This window comes from Tetrahymena thermophila (assembly GCF_000189635.1).
Source record: "Tetrahymena thermophila SB210 genomic scaffold scf_8254446, whole genome shotgun sequence".
Lineage (NCBI taxonomy): Eukaryota > Ciliophora > Oligohymenophorea > Hymenostomatida > Tetrahymenidae > Tetrahymena > Tetrahymena thermophila.
Window position 1 is genome coordinate 265,932 of NW_002476226.1, and position 19,954 is coordinate 285,885.

At 23.2% G+C, this 19,954-nt stretch overlaps 7 protein-coding genes across 7 annotated transcripts; 1 reads left to right on the plus strand and 6 right to left on the minus strand. All coding sequences in view use genetic code 6, as the record gives it.

Annotated features, from left to right (window-relative positions):
• Positions 1–766: 766 nt before the first annotated feature.
• On the minus strand, positions 767–3,983 carry TTHERM_00494020 (hypothetical protein; the record flags this gene model as incomplete). The annotated part of the gene is made up of 4 exons (XM_001023195.2): positions 767–1,985; positions 2,043–2,621; positions 2,677–3,598; positions 3,710–3,983. 4 exons carry the CDS (start codon positions 3,981–3,983, stop codon positions 767–769), a joined length of 2,994 nt encoding a protein of 997 aa, XP_001023195.2.
• Positions 3,984–5,363: 1,380 nt separating this feature from the next.
• TTHERM_00494030 (autophagy protein Apg5) lies at positions 5,364–6,323 on the minus strand (the record flags this gene model as incomplete). The annotated part of the gene is made up of 1 exon (XM_001023196.1): positions 5,364–6,323. One exon carries the CDS (start codon positions 6,321–6,323, stop codon positions 5,364–5,366), a length of 960 nt encoding a protein of 319 aa, XP_001023196.1.
• Positions 6,324–6,539: 216 nt separating this feature from the next.
• On the minus strand, positions 6,540–7,305 carry TTHERM_00494040 (hypothetical protein). The gene is made up of 2 exons (XM_001023197.2): positions 7,028–7,305; positions 6,540–6,932 (listed from the first exon to the last, which is right to left on the minus strand). The coding sequence occupies exons 1-2, from the start codon at positions 7,277–7,279 to the stop codon at positions 6,780–6,782; spliced, it is 405 nt and encodes a 134-aa protein (XP_001023197.2). The 5' UTR covers positions 7,280–7,305; the 3' UTR covers positions 6,540–6,779.
• A 1,070-nt stretch (positions 7,306–8,375) lies between these two features.
• Positions 8,376–12,139, plus strand: TTHERM_00494050 (hypothetical protein; the record flags this gene model as incomplete). Its single annotated transcript, XM_001023198.2, has 3 exons — positions 8,376–8,974; positions 9,036–9,543; positions 9,596–12,139. The coding sequence occupies exons 1-3, from the start codon at positions 8,439–8,441 to the stop codon at positions 12,137–12,139; spliced, it is 3,588 nt and encodes a 1,195-aa protein (XP_001023198.2). The 5' UTR covers positions 8,376–8,438.
• A 372-nt stretch (positions 12,140–12,511) lies between these two features.
• On the minus strand, positions 12,512–13,231 carry TTHERM_00494060 (transmembrane protein, putative; the record flags this gene model as incomplete). Its single annotated transcript, XM_001023199.3, has 1 exon — positions 12,512–13,231. One exon carries the CDS (start codon positions 13,229–13,231, stop codon positions 12,512–12,514), a length of 720 nt encoding a protein of 239 aa, XP_001023199.1.
• Positions 13,232–14,082: 851 nt separating this feature from the next.
• On the minus strand, positions 14,083–16,065 carry TTHERM_00494070 (ZZ-type zinc finger protein; the record flags this gene model as incomplete). The annotated part of the gene is made up of 1 exon (XM_001023200.3): positions 14,083–16,065. The coding sequence occupies one exon, from the start codon at positions 16,063–16,065 to the stop codon at positions 14,083–14,085; it is 1,983 nt and encodes a 660-aa protein (XP_001023200.2).
• A 1,204-nt stretch (positions 16,066–17,269) lies between these two features.
• TTHERM_00494080 (hypothetical protein) lies at positions 17,270–19,213 on the minus strand (the record flags this gene model as incomplete). The annotated part of the gene is made up of 6 exons (XM_001023201.2): positions 17,270–17,654; positions 17,718–17,810; positions 17,906–18,349; positions 18,484–18,717; positions 18,832–18,990; positions 19,086–19,213. 6 exons carry the CDS (start codon positions 19,211–19,213, stop codon positions 17,270–17,272), a joined length of 1,443 nt encoding a protein of 480 aa, XP_001023201.2.
• Positions 19,214–19,954: the final 741 nt, after the last annotated feature.

Below are 19,954 nucleotides of genomic sequence, written 5' to 3' on the forward strand. Positions count from 1 at the left end.
TAAATCTCAGAAATAATTAAAACAATATTTTTATACAATTAATAATTAGCCGATTCCAGTAAACTTGAATTTATTTAACTAAATAACATAATAAATTGCATGTATAAATAGAATTTAGAGAGACTGTTTGCAATTTACTTGCATGCAAAAGATAAGATAAATCATTTCGAATAATTCCATCAAAAGAATTTTATTTTACCAAAAAAAAAATTCTGAGAAAAAAAGTGAAAGTGTATTTTTTTATGTTTTTTGTTTGTATTTTAATATTTAATACATTTTTTTTTCTTTTTAAATATTTTTTATGGTCATCTTATATATTTAATATACAAATATAATATTTATTTGATAAATTTATATCTTTATGTAAATTATTTCAGCAAGAATTTTTTTCTTTAATAAACATACTATCAATTAATATTTGATTTCTTCTTTATAATTTATCCATTATGATTATTTTCTAATATAATTATGCAATAGTTTTGCTTCAAGATCTTCCTATTTAGTTTTAATTATTTTTCAATTCTATTTTATTAAACCAAATATATCAATCTATCTATCTAAAAAATGAATTTTTTTTCTTTGTTTTAAAGTAAATTTGAAAATAAAAAAGTTAAAGACTATTTTCTGTTTTTTTAATGATTTAAAATTTTAAGAAATACAAAAATGAAAATATAAAATAAATATTACTTTAAATGTATTTTATTTATATAATTAATTTATAATTGTTTAGAAATATTTTCAATAAATTAGAATTTATTATCACAAATCATTTAGCTTTCATTGTTTCTATAAAATTTTGACAATCTTGTTAATAGTCAAATATAAATGTATAGTAATTTTTTGTTCTGAAAAGAATGTTGTTTAGTTCTATAACTTAAATTTTATTATTAATATTATTATATCTAGAGCGGCTTCCTCTTATAAAAAAGATTGGTTTTTTGAAAAAGTTAGAGGCAAGACTTTCAACTATTATTAAGTTGTAATCAAATGTAACGATTATTAAAACATCCTTCTTAATTTCTTTTTTATTTGATCCTTGCTATACATACTGTGCTTTATATTCTTTTCTTACTAACTAAGATTATTTTATTTCTTTTAGCTAGAATTTCTCAATAAATCTAAATAAATGATCAAACTCGACTTCTTCTTCATCATTTATTTCTTGCAATTTTCTTAAATAATTCTATTCTTCTGATGGCAAGTAACTTTTTAAGGTAAAATATGGATTTACTTCATTGTTTACATCACATTCTTCAATTTATTTGATCAAAGGTTTTTAATTTTTATTTTAATCTTCTCTACTCAGTATGTTTGAATCTAGTGTTTAAGATTAGCAAGGACTAAGTCCATTAATATATCTTTCAGGGCTACCAGATTTTCTTTTACCCCCACTTTAATTTAGCGAGATATCTTAAATAGTAAAATTTTACATTTCTATTGCATCTTTAGCTTCATTTTCTGATGAATGATTTGATGTATTAAGCTTTTATTTATTTGGGGAAGATTCATTTGAATCTACTTCTCTACCAATTTAAATCTATTGCATTAAGTTACAATCCTATGATTTTTTTAAAGACCTGGATTTAAGTATTACAATCGAAGAGTGCTTTGACTAAGATTTTTAATCAATGTCGAACTTTATCAAATTTAATCCTGCTTGAGGAATCTTTCCAAATACTTCTTCATATCTGTTAACATAGAGTTCTAAACTCTTTTTAATACCTTCAACCCTCTATAGTTCTAGTTCCTTAAGCTCCTTAACAAATTTAATTGTTTCTATCCCAAAATTTTTTAAGCAATCATAATGCTTGAATACTTTACTTAAAAAAATCCATTCATTATAACACAAGTCCTTTTTTTAAAAGTCTTTAACCAGCTTTTTTTTATTTTTTGTCTTCATATCTTTGGCTGCAAGATCAGAAAATATATTAGAATAATCTTAGTATTATTCTGCAGCGCTTCTTCCTATATGCTAAATATTTTTACTATTAAAATAAATAAAATAAGTATAATTAATTTTTTTTAATTTATAACATTTTTACTTATAAGATTTTGCCAGTTCTTTGTAGCGATTAAGTCTTGACTCATATTTTAAAGAGCTTGCATTTAATATTTCTTTAATTATTGATTATTCTACAAACTCAGCAAATTTTTTAGAGTTTATCATTTTTCTTTTATTTAAATCGTCTAACTCATAAATAATCATATTTAACTAGTCAAACTAGTTACATCCATTTCCTAAAATAGGGCTGAATTTCATAGAACTAAATTATAAAAGCTGTGCTACTTTATCTTTGAAGTACTTAATAACTATATAGTTACTTTTGCTTGAGCTTGTTGCAATCTCTAGAGCTTGACCAGAGAGATTATTAACTATATCTTAATATATTCCAACAATTTAAACTCTGTTGTCTTCCCAGCATTTAATGTATCTGTATCTTGTCCTTCTTGTATCAAAATTATTGACATCATCTTAATTTTAATTAATTTAAATAGTAACTTAAGATGGAAGTTCATTTATTTCAGTTTAGCACAAACGATCAGCTCCGAGCTAAAAAGAAGCACTTAGCTTACTCTATCTCTCAAATATAGCACTTTGAAAATTTTTTGTGTCCATTTTACTAATAAAAATTATGATTTAAATTATTCAAATAATTATGTAAAAATCATATTTACGATTATCTCTGTGCAGGAATTTATTGACTTTGGCTAGATTATTCTTCAATAATAGCTTAAAATTAAATAGATTAAGTTTAATTCATAGCTCCTTCAGCAATAACTACAGTTTGATTACCTGGTGAAATAGTATCTTACTCTGGTTTTATAAAACTAATGTCATCAGGTATAATTAGCCCATGAACATTTTAATTATAAAAGCTTGAATTATCGTCAAGAATATCATCAGTAAATTTTCTTTGATTCTTTTCTTGAGTATGTATTTAATATTAATTGCCTTTATTAGTAATTAAGTTGGTGTTATTAATATTGATCATATTATTTTATTTTTTATCAGTAATCACTGTAGAATAAGACTGGTTTGATTCTTAATCTAAGGTATGGTGATCTTCATTTTAAATTTACTTCTAATTTTTCTCCTCTTCATTCATTTACTTTGCAAATACATTATTTGTTTTTATATTATCTTCTTAGCTATTTTTATCAACATAAGTATCTTAAATCTAATTTTTACTTATTTATGGGCTTAAATTACTTTAATTCTAATTATTACTCATTTATAAATCAACTTTTAGATCTAGAATTTTATTTTATTCATGACTAACTTCAACTTTTGCACTATTTTGATTTAGAACTTAGTTTTATTATTAAGCATCATTTTAACTTGGTATAAATTTTCTATCTTCCTTTTCAGTACTCAACTATTCATCGTTTTAAGTATGATTGCTATTTATATTGACAGCTATGCCGCTATTTTCTTCAAAATTTTCTGAACATTAATTAATCTCTTTCACTTACTCACTAAATACTGAAATATGGCAGTTTTGCGCATCCTAACTTCTATTTTAAACTGATGGGCTATTTAAAATAGAAAGATTGTTAAAAGTTAATTCTTTTTTGATTGACTCTTCTAATTTTTCAGCTATTTCATAATGTTAAAAATAAAATTTGATTAATGATATAAAATTATGATTTTACAAAAATAAGTTGAATCTTTGACCAACAAATTTATATTTCAAAAAAATATTTTTACCACAGAATTCAGGCGAATTATTATTTTATTATTTTTGTTGAGTTTGTAAAGAATTTAAGTCAAACTATTATATTTCACTATTTTACTTTAGTTCTGATTCTAAATTACTAAGCTATTGCTGATCTTCATGATTTTATTAATTTTATAGATCTATTATTTTTTTTTGATCATCATCGGATTTTATATCTTTGCTGATAATTGTATTATGTTAATTATCTTAAATTTGTTAAGATTCTTCTTATTTTAAGCTACTATCTACTTAATCACTAGACATATTTCAATACAAATTTATAATTTTCTACTATAAAAATAATCCTTTGAGCCTTTTTATTTTAGAAAATTGCGATTAAGAAATCAAAGTAATTAATTAATATTCTTTAAATAATTATTAGTGACTAAAAACAACGAGTAAATGGATTATCATTAATCAAATTTTTAATTGAAAATTAATAATTATCAATATCTAATCTAATACGAATACCATCAATTTAATATTTATCAAAATTTTTTCAGAAATGATGAATCTTATTTACTATAACATCTAAAAATTTTGATTAAAACATTTCTAGTACATTATTTATTTTGTAGGTTTATATTAACTCTCTTTTTGTAATTAATATCTATTTTTTTTAATTTATTTTTATCAATAAAATATATTATTAAAATATGAATTTTTAGAATGAATAAATATACAAATAATTTTATAAGTTAAGAAAAATAAAAAAATAATTTTTTACTAAGTTTCTAACTTTATTTAGAAATAACCATCATTTAATATATAAAAAGATTAACATAGAAATAATTATTAGATATAAAATTAGTATTAATTTGTTTTAAAATCTCATTATATTCATTTTACTACTTTAATCCAATAATTTCATCATACTATCAATTAACTAATGCTTACCCTATACTAAATTTTATACTTTGTTGAGTTCCTTAAACTCATTAGCCCTAAAATACTCTGATTGTAAATTCTATGACCTTCACTTATATGTTACCATTATCTCTCTTATTTTTAAGTTTATTATTATTTTAATAATTCATAATTAAAATAATGATAGTTAGAATCTAAAATTTAATTATATTAAAAATAATCTAAAATAGCAAAATATTAAGCATTCTATACAAATTTAGGAACCACAAAATAAATTTCCTACATATTATAACGGTATTAGCTTTTTTGTTTTTACTTGTATTTTTTTTCTGTAATTAACATTTTATAAATGTATTTAATAAATTTACATTTAAGCAAAAATTTTCTTTAAATAACTCTATATAATATAAAAATATTCAGATTATTAAGATGTTTTTTCAAAGTTAACATTTTAACTAAATTTATCAGTCATTTTTTTTTCCTGAAAATATTCATAAAATCTAAAAAATTGCTTTTATGAACATAAAAAAAAGCAAATTAAATTTATTTAAATGCAAATAAATATTAAAATTTTTAAATAAATTTTATTGAATGAATGAGTCAAGCACATATACATTAGGAAGGATGGATATGAGAATAATAATTATATTTATTATAGAACTATAATAGTTTTCATAATACAGAAGAATTAATTTACTAATTATTTATTTATTTTATTTTAATTTAGATTTTGCTTTGAAAATAAAGTGTTTAATTAATTGTACATTCTTATTTTTTTCATTTTTATATACATAGATAAGTGAAGCCATCATAATGAGAGAAATATTTGTAAAAGTAAAGTAAAGGCATGTTTAAGTTACAAACAATTCCATTGCATATTACTTTGAAGTTTTTGTAATTATCATTAATTATTTCAAAGGCAGTATCTGTTTATTTTAAAATTTTAGGGAAATATTTTGTTAGAAAATCGCCTAAAGTATCATTTTCAGAATCTATTTGATGAGAGAGTTATATACGACCTATATAACCTTCTATATACACTCTTACAGGCAATTTAATTGCTTTGTTATTTTACAAATGATTTTTCAACTAAAATATCTAATCTAAAATGCTAAAAAAGGTGTTTTGGTTGAGGTTTTTATAAGATTCCCATAATTCGTTTTATTTTTCTGCTTCCATTTACATAAGAATAGTATCGCTATCAAATCTAATATGAAGTGATTCTTTAAGGGCAAACCTAAAACTTTTTTTTGCTATATCTAATACGGTTTTGCCAGGGATGCTTGGAATAGGAGTATAGTCATTAGAAATAGTGCAAGGACCATAATGCAAGATTATATTTTAAGGAATAAATGGTGGAGGAATTTCTTAAATTCCTAAATCAAAACTATCATCATCACCTAATTCTCCTTTCATAGATGGGTCCTAATAATTTAAATCAAAAGTCACTCCAAAGGGTAAATTCCAAGCAATTGGTTTATTATTCCATTCTAACCATATATCATCCTAATTTCTTGGAACAGGAGCAAATTTTTCAAAGTACTCATGAATTTATTCATAATAAAATACTGGTAGGTGAACTCTTTAAAAGAACATATAAAGAGGAAATGGTTCCTCATTATTGCTATTTTGTTCTGGGTCTAATTTAATTTTAACAGGGATTTTATTTTGCCATATTAAAGACCTAATTTCTTTTTAATCTCTTTCAAAATCTGTTTATTTTTGTTCCTCTGCCATTTCTTTTCTTTATTTATAATTTTTACTAAAATTTTATAAAATTTACAAAATATTAATTAAATGATTTAATACTAATCCTAAATAAAAGATCAGGAAGGTTAAGAATAGTATATTTATTTTGCTATTTTTGATGATGTTATTATTAACACTTAACAAAAATCATTAATTAAATTTTAAAATAGGTAAATATTTAAAAAAAAAGGTTTTAAAATATATTTTTTCAATTAGTAAGGCTTAAAAGTAAAATTTTAGAGAGAATGAAATTACATATTTAATATAAATAAATAGATTAATTTTTAATATAAGAAGTGTATTATACAATTTAATTAGATGATTTATCATAATTCGAAATAAAAATATCATTTTAATCTAGCTAAATACTTGAATGTTTGAAAATTTAATTTGTCTATCTATCTATAATTCATTCATATATTTGTTAGTTTTTTCAATTCTTGTTCATACGTGAGAATAGCTAGGATCCTTCCAAGGATTCATTTTTTTATCACAATCATCTATACAGTTGCAACATCTTTCTTTGCAAGGATACCAAATAAATGCTAAGCAATCACGCACAGCTCTGCAAACAAAAACTATTACTTTATATGTAGCCTTTTATTATTTTAATTTAGTTTTATGGTAAAAAAGTATTGTATGTTCTACTTTAATATCAATAAATATAAATTAAAAATAAAATTTCTAATTACTGCACAACAAGCAGCTATATATTCACAAAAAACAGCACAGCATCCTTTTTGCTCCTCTTCATCTACTTCTCCTTCTGCTCCTTCTTCTCCTTCCTTTTTATTTACGGGTTTTTTTTATTTGTCAGCCATTTTTATTTTTGTTTTACGAGTAATCAAATGTCTTTTGTAAAATCGTGATAAAATCTAAATTATTAATAATTGGAATTTATATCGTTTTTAACTTAGTAATATTTATAATTTAATCGTTTTCATTTAAAAAAATGATTCAACACATAAAAATCAATGATTTATACAAAGATTTGAAATTATTTTTCTAAAAACAATTTAATAAATAGAATTTTAAAATAATTTTAAATAAATATTTAAAAAATTTGATGCTAAAACTAAGTAGATATATTTTAGTTAACAAAATAGTATTTATAGATTATTTGAAATTAAATAAATATCATTAAAATTGTAAATGAATGAATAAATGATCGTTGCTTATTGTATTAAACTGCTTATTTTTAGATACCGAACTTATTTTTATAAATTATTATATATAAAGTATAGATTCGTTGCCTGTATCAACCTATTAAAAACAACATTTTTATTTGATAATAACATAATATATAGTACCCTAGGATACTGCCTTTTTCAAGGCTACTATAATAGCTGAGTATATTAGTTTAATTTATTTCAAATTATTTTATATATCACATTATTTTAATTATCAACATTTAATTATTATCATCTTCTTTTTAATTCAGTACTTATAAAACATTTTCTTTATCATTACATTAAACAAGTCATTAATCATAAAAAAAAATAATCATAATTAATTTTACATCCATGTTAAAAAAAATTTGATGGAGATTAAAACTTTTTATTACTTACAGCTTTTATTTTTACAAATGAATAAATTATTTAAATTATGTTAAATATTTAATTTATTATCAACATTTATTATTAAATCTTATTTCAGTTAATTATTCTTTTGTTATTTTATTAATATCAATCATTGTTATTTTAATTTTTTTATTATAAAATATGATATGCTATATTAATAGATATATTACTATATTTTTAATTCAATTAAATGCATCTTTAAAATGATTTTTTTATCTTTATTTAATATTATTTTAGCCTTTTGATTTTCCAACATATTATATACATTTTATCATTTGATTTTTAAATAAATATATTCTAGCTTTTTTAAATTTTGAATCAATAATATCTTTTTATAATTGTTTTTTTCCATATTCGATTTATTATTTTATTATTCAATTTATTTTATTTTCAGTTATTCTTAATATTTTAAATATTATTTATTATATTTGAATTTCTTATTAAGAAAATTTAGTAAATCTTACACTAAGAATAATATTTAACTGGTTATTAACAAAAAGATATAATTTAGAATTTAGGATTTATGTATACTATTGAGGAAAATGAAGAATTTGGAGATGAAAACTCTTAAAATTTGCATAATTCTGCTTAGAAAAGACAATATACTTTCACTTTTAACAATGAATCAAAAGATTTATCCAGCTACTAAGCGGGAAGCAGCTTGTTTAATATGAGTTAAGAATTGAAATATTCAACTCCTTCAATTTTAAATAATTAAGAGAAAGAAGAAAAACTTGAGAAAATAAGATAAATGGAAAGCAGAATGAAGTAACTGCAGTAAGAAAAAATGTAAATTGATTTATCAGTTAGCGAAACTGTTGAAAGAACTCAGCTTGTTTAAGAAAATAATGATTTAAAAAACTAATTGTATGCCATGGAGTTATAAATAAAGTAATATCAGCAACATTAATAATAAGATCTCACTGAAGTTTCTCTTTCTTTAGAGAAGTAAAAATAAATTGAATTTGAAAATAAAGTGAATTAGCTCGTTAAAGAAAACGCTAACTTAATTGAGTAGTTTAACATGGCTAAGCAAGACTTAGAGCTATTAATCAAACAGTAATATTTTATAATCATAAAATTAATTACTTAATATTTAAATATGACACATTAATTTTAGAAAGGAAGTTGATAGAGCACATATTTAAGTATTGGAAGAAAAATTACTAGCTTTTGAGAGAATGAATGAGAAGTTGGAAGAAAAAAATATTTAGTTGCGTGATGAAATGATAAAAATTTAGTATCATTCTAACACTGATGAGAATTATGTTTAAGATCTTAAAAATTAATATAAGAGAGTAAATGATTTGCTTGACTTGGAACTTAAAAATAAAAAGGTTTATGAAATGCAGCTAATACAAGCAAAGTAATCTTAATAAAGCTTAAAATAGCTTGAATTGGAATATACATCTTTATAGTAGAATTTAGAAAAATTAAAAAAACTCAATTAAGAATTAACTATCGAAAATAATACTATAAAATAATAATATTACTCAGAAAATCAAAAAAATATTATTCTTGAAAAGAATTCTTTAAAAATTTATTAGTTGTAAAAGGAACTTGATATAAGCTAATAGAATACTTAAGATATTTAGATGCAGCTAGCTCAAGCTTAAAAATAAATTCAAGTAATTTTTAAAATTAATGTATTACTCTGTTCATTGATTTTAATTAAAATAGGAGAAAGAATTTTAGATTAGAGATCTAACATCAAATGTATAGGAACTTAAAAATTAATGTGAACTAAAAATGTTAGAAGAAAAATAGATGAAAGAGTAGATCATCAAAGAATCTGAAATTAAAGTTGATAGTCAATAAAAAGCATTTTAATTAGAACAATAAAAATCTGAAAAAGAGTAATAAATTAGAGAGTTGAAACGAGATATTGAGTAATTGAAAGAAGATCTCTAGGACTAAAAAGAAAAAGTTATTTAGGAATAATAAAAAAATAAGGATTTGAAGAATAATGAGTATTCTCTTACAAAAGATATACAAACGTTAGAAGAATAGCTGTAAAATATTTAGAATGATCATGATAAACTATAAGAAAAGTATGCAAGGGCTTAAAAGTAATCTTAAAAAGAAATTGAAGAGAGTTAAATGATTATAGATGAAATTAAATCTCAAACAGAAGGAGAAATTTTATAACTAACAAAGAAATGTTAAAAGTTAGAAAGCATTAATGAAGATTTAGAATAAAATTTAAAAATAGTCAGATCTGAACTTGAAGAGTTCAAAAAAAAACATGGTAGCACAAAATTAAAATATGAAGATGAATTTGTGAAGGTTAATTAGTTACAAAGAAAATTAGATGAAAGGGAAGATACTATTAAGCAGCAAAAAGAGCAAATTGAGACTCATAAATTAAAAGAATAGAAGCTTACTGAGTAGTTAGGAAAAATTTAAGAATAAACAAAGATCATTTCATAAGAAAAAGAGAATTAGCTTAGAGAGATGATAAAGGTAAGCGATATGAAAGTTAAGTTGGCTGAAAGACAAATGGAATAAAAAGAGAATGAAATGAAATTACTAAGAGAAGAAATGGTTTATCTTTCAGAACAGCTTGATTAAGGGTCAGAAGTTATGAAAGAATATGATAGGTAATGCATAGAGATAGAGATGCTGACTCAACAAAAAGATCAGCTTTAGTAGACAATCATGATTTTAGAAAAATAAATTGATGAAAAGAATCTTGAGTTTATGTAATTATAATAAGCATATAGAGATATAGAAATAGATAGGGAAAAGCTTTAAGAGACCGTTATAAAGTAAGAAAGTATCATTTAAGAAGCAAAGTAAACTGAGAATCATATAAGAGAAGAAAAGCGAAAGGTTATAGAACAATTTAAGTAAGTTAGTTATGAAAAGAGAATAAGTGATGAAAAAGCTCTTGTTACTGAAGTTGTTGAAAAATAAAATGAAGAGCTACTACAAAAGCTAGATAGTACAAGAAATGAAATGAAATAGCTTTTAGAATAGCTTAGGTAAGAAAAATTGTAAGTAGAAAAGCTTACAGAAGAGAATGAAAAGTAAAATTAGCGTATAAAAGAACTGGAAGAAAGCTAAAGTGTAATGAGAGCAATATAAAGTGAGAAAGAAAAAGAAGAGAGTCGTTTAGAAGTAGAAATGCTAAAAATGAAACATGAAAGTATGGTCTCTTTAAACAAGTAATATGAAGATGAAATTTTATAGTTAAGCAAAGATATTTAAGAATTAGAAAAATCTTTAAAAAACTCTTATAAACGCATAAATGCTCTTCAGTAGGAAATTGAGGAAAAAGAATAATAAATATCTGACTTAAGAAAGGAATTGGATTTGGTTGATAGGTAAGTTATCCTTAAAATAAACCATGAAAAATCTTAGTATCAAACACAAGTTACAGATCTCCAACTTGAAGTAGAACAAATGAGAAATTTGTAACAATAAATAGCCTTGCTAAAAAGTAATGATGCAAAATATATTGAAACTATAGCTTCTCTTCAAAAAGAAATTAATAAGCTCGAAATAGATAATTAGGATTTACAATTTAAAATTAAATAGTAAGATCTTTAGCTGTAAAAAACTGAAATAGCTTTTAATTAAAACATTCACTACTAAGCTTCCTAGCATGTTATCGATTTAGAAACTTAGATACACTAATAATAAGCAAGAAACTAAATTCTCGAATAACAATTAAAAGCTATGACAGAAAAATATGAGTAAAAAGCAAAGCTTTTTGAGAGATATGGAGTAAATTTTGACCCACAGCACCCAAATTATAACTAAACTGTTAAAAAAATACCATAGCCTACAAACATGTTAACTTCTCCTCCTTTTTCTCCAAGAAAAAATTAGGTTTCAACAGCTAGCATCAGCAATAATAATAATCCTTTATTTTTATCTCCACCATAAAAATTACAATCATAAAATCTTTTATTCAACTAATAGGCTATTCCCAACAGCAGCTAATAAACATAAAATCTGATATATTCTCCCTCATCCTAAAATTAAGAATAATTCAACTTTTCTTCAAGATAAAATCAGCCTCTTTTCCCACAACCTAGCAGTCAATATAATGGTACTAATTTCTAATAAAAATATTAATAACAAGTTCCTTCTTACAATCTTAATCCTATGTTTGAAAGAAATTAGAATCAGTTATATTAAAAAACAATTCCAAACAATCAAGATCTAATAGATTAGTAAATATTATAAAGATGTAATGAATTAACTAAATTATATTGAATAAACTCTTTTATTGATATTAAACTAAATTATATTTATTCGTCTAAAGAATAATTAATGAATACATTATCCTCTTTAGTTTCATAATGCTCTTTTTTTTATTTAAGAAAATGTAATTAAAGAAATTTCATTGCTTTTTATTATTTCAAAATTTCTATAAAAATGTAAAGCATAAAATAATTGTTTTGTTAAAATTACTGCTGGTTATTTATTGAAATAATTATTTTATGTTTATTTTAATATATTTTTATATCGTAAATTAAATTAATTGACATTTTTATTACATTTTTGTTTATTAATATAAAACTTTATTTGAAATCATCATATAAATAAATACACAATTTTTATTTAAATTGATATTTTTAAAAATAATCATTTCTTTTTTTTCTCATCTTTGCTTGGTCTTAAAGATCTAATAAGAAGAAGAGTTTCTTTATAGTAATCATATAATTCTAGCGCTTTAGGATGTAAGCTTTTATCCTGCTCTTTGACTCTGCCTCTTCCCTTTTAAGTTCTTTTAAATCCAAAAGAAACATATGACTAAGAAAAGTATGCATCTATATTTGGTACAATATAACTATCATATTGCTCTTTGTTGATTATAAGATCCCATACATGAGGAAGTATAGAACCTACCCAAAAAACTAAGAAAAGCCAAGAGATATTAGTAATGTAAGAAATAGCAAAACCAAAAATCCAACCAGCTATTATTTTTAATTTTGTTTTTAATTTCTAATTATTTTCATCATACAAATCATCCAAGTCTCTATCATTTGCCATTTTTATGTTATCGAAGCTATCCCATTAGTGAGCAAAAGCTAATTCTTATGCATAACCATTGCAAACTTTTAGGCATTCTTCTTCTAATTTTGCCTTTAAATCAGCTTTTTATTCTTCTGTCATTGTTTTGACATCAATATTCTCAACATCAACTCTATTAAACAAAAATTGATCACCAGGCCTTCTCTTCTTTTACTTAACTTCCTATTAATTTTGTTAGTTACTAACTTCCTCTTTGTTAGGCAACTCTTACTCCTTTTTATCAGAGGAGTTGTTAGAAATATCGTTTTCTTCCTTTTTTACTTCACTCATATCAAATATATCAAATAGCTTATCTTTTTTATTTCAATTAATAATAAATAATTTTAAAAGAAGTGATATTTATCTGTTAAATTTATAAATAGAAGTTTTTTCTGTAATAATTTTGTTATTTATCTGTCTATTCTAGAACATTTGATTGTTTAAAAAATCATTTAAAACTAAATCTCCACTTTTATTACATATTAAAGAAAAAGATAGATTTAAATATATTTTATTAGTTTAAAAAGAGCATGGCTTTAAAATTAGCATCAATCCTAAAGCTTAGATTGATGTTCTTAATATTGTCACGTGGAGTTTTTTATTGATTTTAAAATATGATTAACTTTTTGCTGTGTTTGCGTAAAACTTAAATTTACATTAAAATTAAAATTATTCCAAATTTAGAAAATTTAAAAAGAAATTAATAAATAAAAAATTTGATTTTGAGTGAAAGAGATAGAAATGAGGATCTATAGTTTTTGATCCTTCTGTAAAATTTAATCATAATTGTCATACATATTATAATATTTGTGTAGATATAAAAGTAGGCAACAATAAAAGATAAACTTTATAAATGCATGTATGCATATATGATTATGATATTCATTTTTCTTTATATATTTAGTTATAAATGTTGTATGTATTTGATTTTGTAGGTAGATATAGAAATAGAAACTAAAGATTAATAGTAATAATATTTATTTATTTATTTATTTTCGAATTATTGTTGATAAGATTTTCACTTTCTTTCTTTCTTGTAATTTTTTGATAAACAAATATTATTCTATAACCAAGTTTATGAGCTGAAATCAATAAATTTTTGTCAATTTATATCATTCAATCTCGATTACTGAATGAATACTTCAGTTTTTGTAGCTACTATATTTGTTGATCAATTCAGGTTCATCGATAATTATTTCGATGATTTCATTGAAATTGCTAAGGCAGTATGCATCACAAATACCATAGTATAATTCAGGAGATTCTCCTAAAACTTCAGCAATTTAATGGGCTTTCTTCTTGATATTTTCAGAGAATCTCTTTTTCAAGATTTTTTTAGGTTCCTCCTTAACTTCAAAGAGCTTGTCCATAGAATCAGCTTTTTCTTGAGACTTTTCTTCAACGTTAACATTTTCTTTAATAGGTTATTCATTGATAAGATTTTCAATTATAGTTTGAACAGTGTATTTAGAAGGCATGTTAAGGATAATGTTGATATAATCTTAGAATTTTCCACCCATAATTTCAGCAACTTATTCAGCTTTCTTCTACAAGATGGGAGGATAGGATTCAGAGACTGGCTTTTCTTCTACTTCCTTGGGCTTATAGAAGATAGGACATTCTTGCTTTTTAGGTACTTCGACTTATTGAATCTTATTTTCGAAAACAAGATCAATCAACTCTTCAATAGATTTATTGGGATTCTACTAGATAAGGGTGATGTAATGAGTGAAAGATTACTCGTTTCCATCGACAACTGAAGCAATCAATTTGGCATTTAGCTCGATTTAAGAGTCTTTATCATCCTTCTTAGATACTTCTTCAGGAATGCTAAAAGTGACTTAAGGCTTAGGGGTTTCCTTAACTTCAACTTCTTAAACAACCTTAACTTCTTTGACTTCCTAAACTTAAACTTCAGAAGAGGGGGTAGAGTTTGAGGATTATCTCATAGATTCAGCATTTGCAAGAACAGCTTCAATAATTTCATCGACAGTAAATTCCTTTAATACTTCACATATGTCTTCATAATCAGAAGGAGAGCCACCAACGACGGAAGCGACAATTTCAGAAACTCTTTATTAGGGCTTGAGGATACTCTTAGGAGCCTTTTCCTTCTTTTCTTTCTTTTCCTTTTTGTCCTTCTTTTCCTTTTTCTCTCCATCTTTTTCTTCTTTCTTTTCCTTCTTTTCTTTCTTTTCCTTCTTTTCTTTCTTATCCTTCTTTTCCTTCTTTTCAGTAGTTTTGGTGTTGCTATTGAATGTGCCAAATAGTTAATTGAAATCAACATCAATAACTCTATGACGTTATTCTTGAGGAAGTTAAGAAATCAACTCTTAAGCATCGCTATCTGCTTCAACACAGACTAGCATTTGAGGAGCCATGTCTGGTTTTCTTATTTTCAAGAAAGCGTGGTGACTGTGAACACCATTAGCTTCGCATTTCTCGCAAATGTCATAATCTGGGCATTTAACACATTTGTATCTAACACCGATTATAGGATTAGCTTCACATCCATCACAAATAAAACCTTCATGCTTAACTTGAGAAGAGGAAGACTATTCAGTAGAAGCAGTAGAAGGAGCAGAGGGTTTTTGATTTATTTCCTTTAGAATTTAGCTTCTAATTTATTCAGTAATTGAAGGAATCTGCTTCTTAATTTCCTTCTAAACAATTTTTTTGATTTTTTCAATTTGTTTCTTTTTCTTTGCTTACTTGCAGTCAGGAATTTCTTCTTTATTAACTTCTGCAGGAATTTCTTCAACTTTTTAAGATTATTAAACCAATTAGAATTCATCAGAATCATCATTATGAACGATTTCAGTTTCGCTGTCACTTGCGGCATTATCTTCGTTTTAAATCTAAGTTAATTCATCGCTAGTTTCAACAGCCTCGAAGTTAATTATAGATCTGTTTTCAGATTTTACGGCCTCTCTCACAATTTGAAGGTCTTCATTGGTAAGGATAATAGACTTTTAGCCATTAGATTAATCACTGAAGATAAAAGTGATAGAAAGATCAGCATCAACTTTGGCTAATTATTTGAAAGCTTTTAAAAGGCTTTCCAAATCTTCAAGGTCGTTCTTAAAAAGAACAGAATTTTGCTTAAATGTTACTTTTACGAACATTCTCAGTTTTTTAAAATGATATTTATTATCTAAGAATATTTTTTTCTATATTCAAACACTTTTACTTTTTTTGATTTTTCTTTTAATTTTTTTCTTATTTTATAAAAAATTATATTGATTTTTATAGTAATTACGTATCGATTGATCAGAGTTAGAGTTGGTGGCTAATCAAAACAAAAATTCATAATCTCTAAGCATTCTGATCTCTCCCCATGCAAATTCAATCAAATTATCAAATAATACAAAAAAAATAAAGAAACATTATCTCTTATCATGTTTCAAAATAAACAACCAAGCTATAAAAGAAAGTGTCTAAGGTCTGCTCTTTTTCTATTCAGCAGAAAAATAAAAGCATTTTCATTTTTCTTCCCCAGAATTTTAAATTTATTATTATTTGAAAGAGATGCTATGAAATTCATATAGATAAATAATTAGATTCTACCAAGAAGACTCTATAATTCATTCATTATTTTTCTGCTAAAATAGGTTTTATTGTCATCATCTAAATATAAATAGGTCATCTTTTTATAGTTTCTATTACAATATTCGATTTATAAATATCAAAATAATGTGTCAGTTCTGCTCCTTTGATATAAAAACTTTGAAAACAATTTTATCCATTTTTGCAAAAATTAAATTTTTTTAAGATGAGTTAAAGTTTCCATTCGATTATAAAATAATTTTCAGTTGTTTAAAATGTAAAAAATAAATAAAATTTTTACAAAAATAACTTTTTTTTGATGATTTATATTAAAATTATTATCAATCTAAAAATATTAATCCATATTTGATAATATTGAAGTAAGTTATCTCTCTAAAGATTAAGTAATAAATTTTCTACTCCATAATTAATGATAATTTATTTTACGCTTAATTTATTCATACAAACATAAATTATATACTTAAATTTTATGATTGACTCATAAATAAATGTATTAGTTAATTTAACTTTAATAAAATAAAAATATTGTTGTGATGATACAATCAATATTCTAATTGAAATTTTAATTATTTTAAAACTGTTTTTTTTTTTTTTACAAGTATTTTATTTCTTTAGGTAATAAGTGTTTTTATCGAAGATGACTATCAAAATTTAAGCTCAGACTTTTACTTTTAATAAGAATTTTGTCTTAATTAAGTAAAAAAAGAAGAGCAGATACTGTTCTAAAAAGAATATAGATAATCTTATTATGTATAATTTATTTCAAATTAAATACTCTTCTAATAATTCAAACACAACTTCTTTTCTAAAAATTTAAGTGAGGCTTGAATTAATTTCGTTTTCTTAATGTAACTCTTTCATAGATTCTGGTTTTAGGGATATATAATTGCTAGAAAGAGCTTACTTTTTTATTTTTTGATGTTTCATCAGTTGAATTAATTTCATAATATTTTTTCTGTGTTATAATTTCTTTCTTACAGGATAATATTATTTTATATTTTTATTATATGAAGAGTGGGTAACTTCTTCAAATTCAATTAAGTAAGGACAATCTATCAGAACAGGGCCTTGTATTTTTGAAAATATCTTACTAATTCCATGGTTTTACATATACTCATCTGATATCTAAACCTGTACTTCTTACCAGCTTTTTTATTGTAATAATTAATAATTAATATTTTAATAAAGCCTAAATATATTTTAATTTTACCCTAAGATGTTTAATGAGAGCCTAAGTAAGTTAGGTAAAGTCGTTAAGTTTTGAAAAAATATATTAATCGATGAGTACAAACAATACTAAAATCTATTTATTAAAAATACAGATGCTTAATAAATTGCATTCTTTTTAATTTCAAATGATATTTTCAAATGCTAAAAAAAGTGAAAATAATTTTTTACCCTTTAAAAATAAATTTAATGCTAGTTAAATTCTGAAAAGCTTAATATTTATGGTAGTTAAAAATCTCAAAAAACATTATTGCACTATCTGTTTGAATACTTTAGTTATTATAGCCCCACATGAAAAAGTTAACTGCCAAAGTTTTTAAGTTGCTTAGCTGAATGAGACCTTCTCCTAAAGATTTAAAAGAATCTATGGTGATTCTATTGTTAGAGTAACCCCAGCTTCTTAAATTTAAATTAAGGTGCAGCAACTAATTTTATGAAGATAGAAATTAGCTAATTATAGTAACATGGCTGTCTTCAAGTATGTTTAGGGTGTCATGTCTAGTGCAACCCCATCTTCCCAAATCCAAATGGAGTGTTGTTAATTTAATTTTTTTTATACCTTCACATATGTTAATCACACTTTTTCCCGAAACATCAGCATTGTGTAATCCCCATCTTTTTTATTTAAATTATTTGATTAGTATATTATTAATAAATATATCTATCATATAATTAATAAATACTTATAATTTTATTTAATTATTAAAATCAAGTATATATTCTTTTTCATTTAATTTTCAATTACTTACTGAAATAATGATAACCGTAGGGAGGTTAGATTAGGCAAAAAGTTGAATATTTAGCAAATTTTTTCTACCTTTTTGTCATTAATTCCATCCATAGCTAGAGACCAACTTGACAAATCTACTTCTAAATACTTTAATTTATGACCCATATAGTGGATTGATTATAGAATAGAATCAACATATTGGTCTGAGTTATAGTCCATCCTTTTATAGTCAGGCAGTTTTTCATTATAATCGCTTATTTTATATAAATTTCATTAAAAAAGAAGGAGATTAATATATTTTCTAAAAAATCTTCATTTTTAAACTTATTTATTTTTTAACTTTGAGTTGTTTAAATTAAATAATTACAATGCTAAACTAAGTTCTAATTCTTCAGGCTAACATGAAATCTTAGTGATTGTATCCATGAGGATATTTAATTAATCTCCTGAAGGATCTTTAATTCTAATTTTAAGTTATTTTAGCTCATCTAAATTGCTTGCAAGAAGTCCACGGCTAATTTTTTCGCTGATATAACAATGGAAATTTATTAGTAGATTATTTTTATTGTTAATTAGGATAATATTCATCCTTATTTGAATAATTTAAGAGAAATCACATACTTAAATGTATTTAATTCTATTTCTCTCTGTTCGCAGTAGCTAGGGTCACCTTTATATTTAATTTTATCTATTTAAACATTGATAGTATTCCATGGAATCTGCTTGTTTTACAATAATCCTAGAAACATTTAAAAAATAACACTAAATAAATATACTTTGTGATTGATTATATTTCCAATCTAAATTCTGATTCTATAAAAGTATATAAATAGTTTTCATTTAATAAATATTAGAATAATATACAATAATGTTATATATAATATGGACCACTAATCTGATTATCAAAGCATCAAATATTTAGAAAATAAATAAATATTTTTAATAATTCAATATTTAAATAGAGTTTTATTTCTGAAAGAAAGTAGATAATAATTAAATTTATTCAAAATATATCTCAATGATAAAAATTCATATTTATCCTGGCCAAAGCATTAATGAACATATAATAAATATTAATTATTAAATATTTGTCTTAAAAAATAAATAATATTACCAAAAGTAGAAGAAATACATTTGAATACAATAAATTCATTCATTAGTTTATTGAACTAAATTTTTAATTAATAAGACGATTTATTTAAAAAATGATAAAAAAGTATCACAAGATTTTATTTAATTTAATAAAAAATGATTTTTATGAGTGAATAAAACAATTAATAAATATTTTTATATTAAAGTGTTCAGTTATGAATCAAAAAATAGGTATAAATGATGAATGAATTAATTAATTAATTATTAGAACTTACAACTGGATAGTAGAAGAAAGAAATTAATTAGATTTCAAATTGTTAATAATACACCAAATGTGTATATTTGGTGGATTTTATTTAAATATTAATTATTAATAAATTAAAACATGGAGAGAAGAA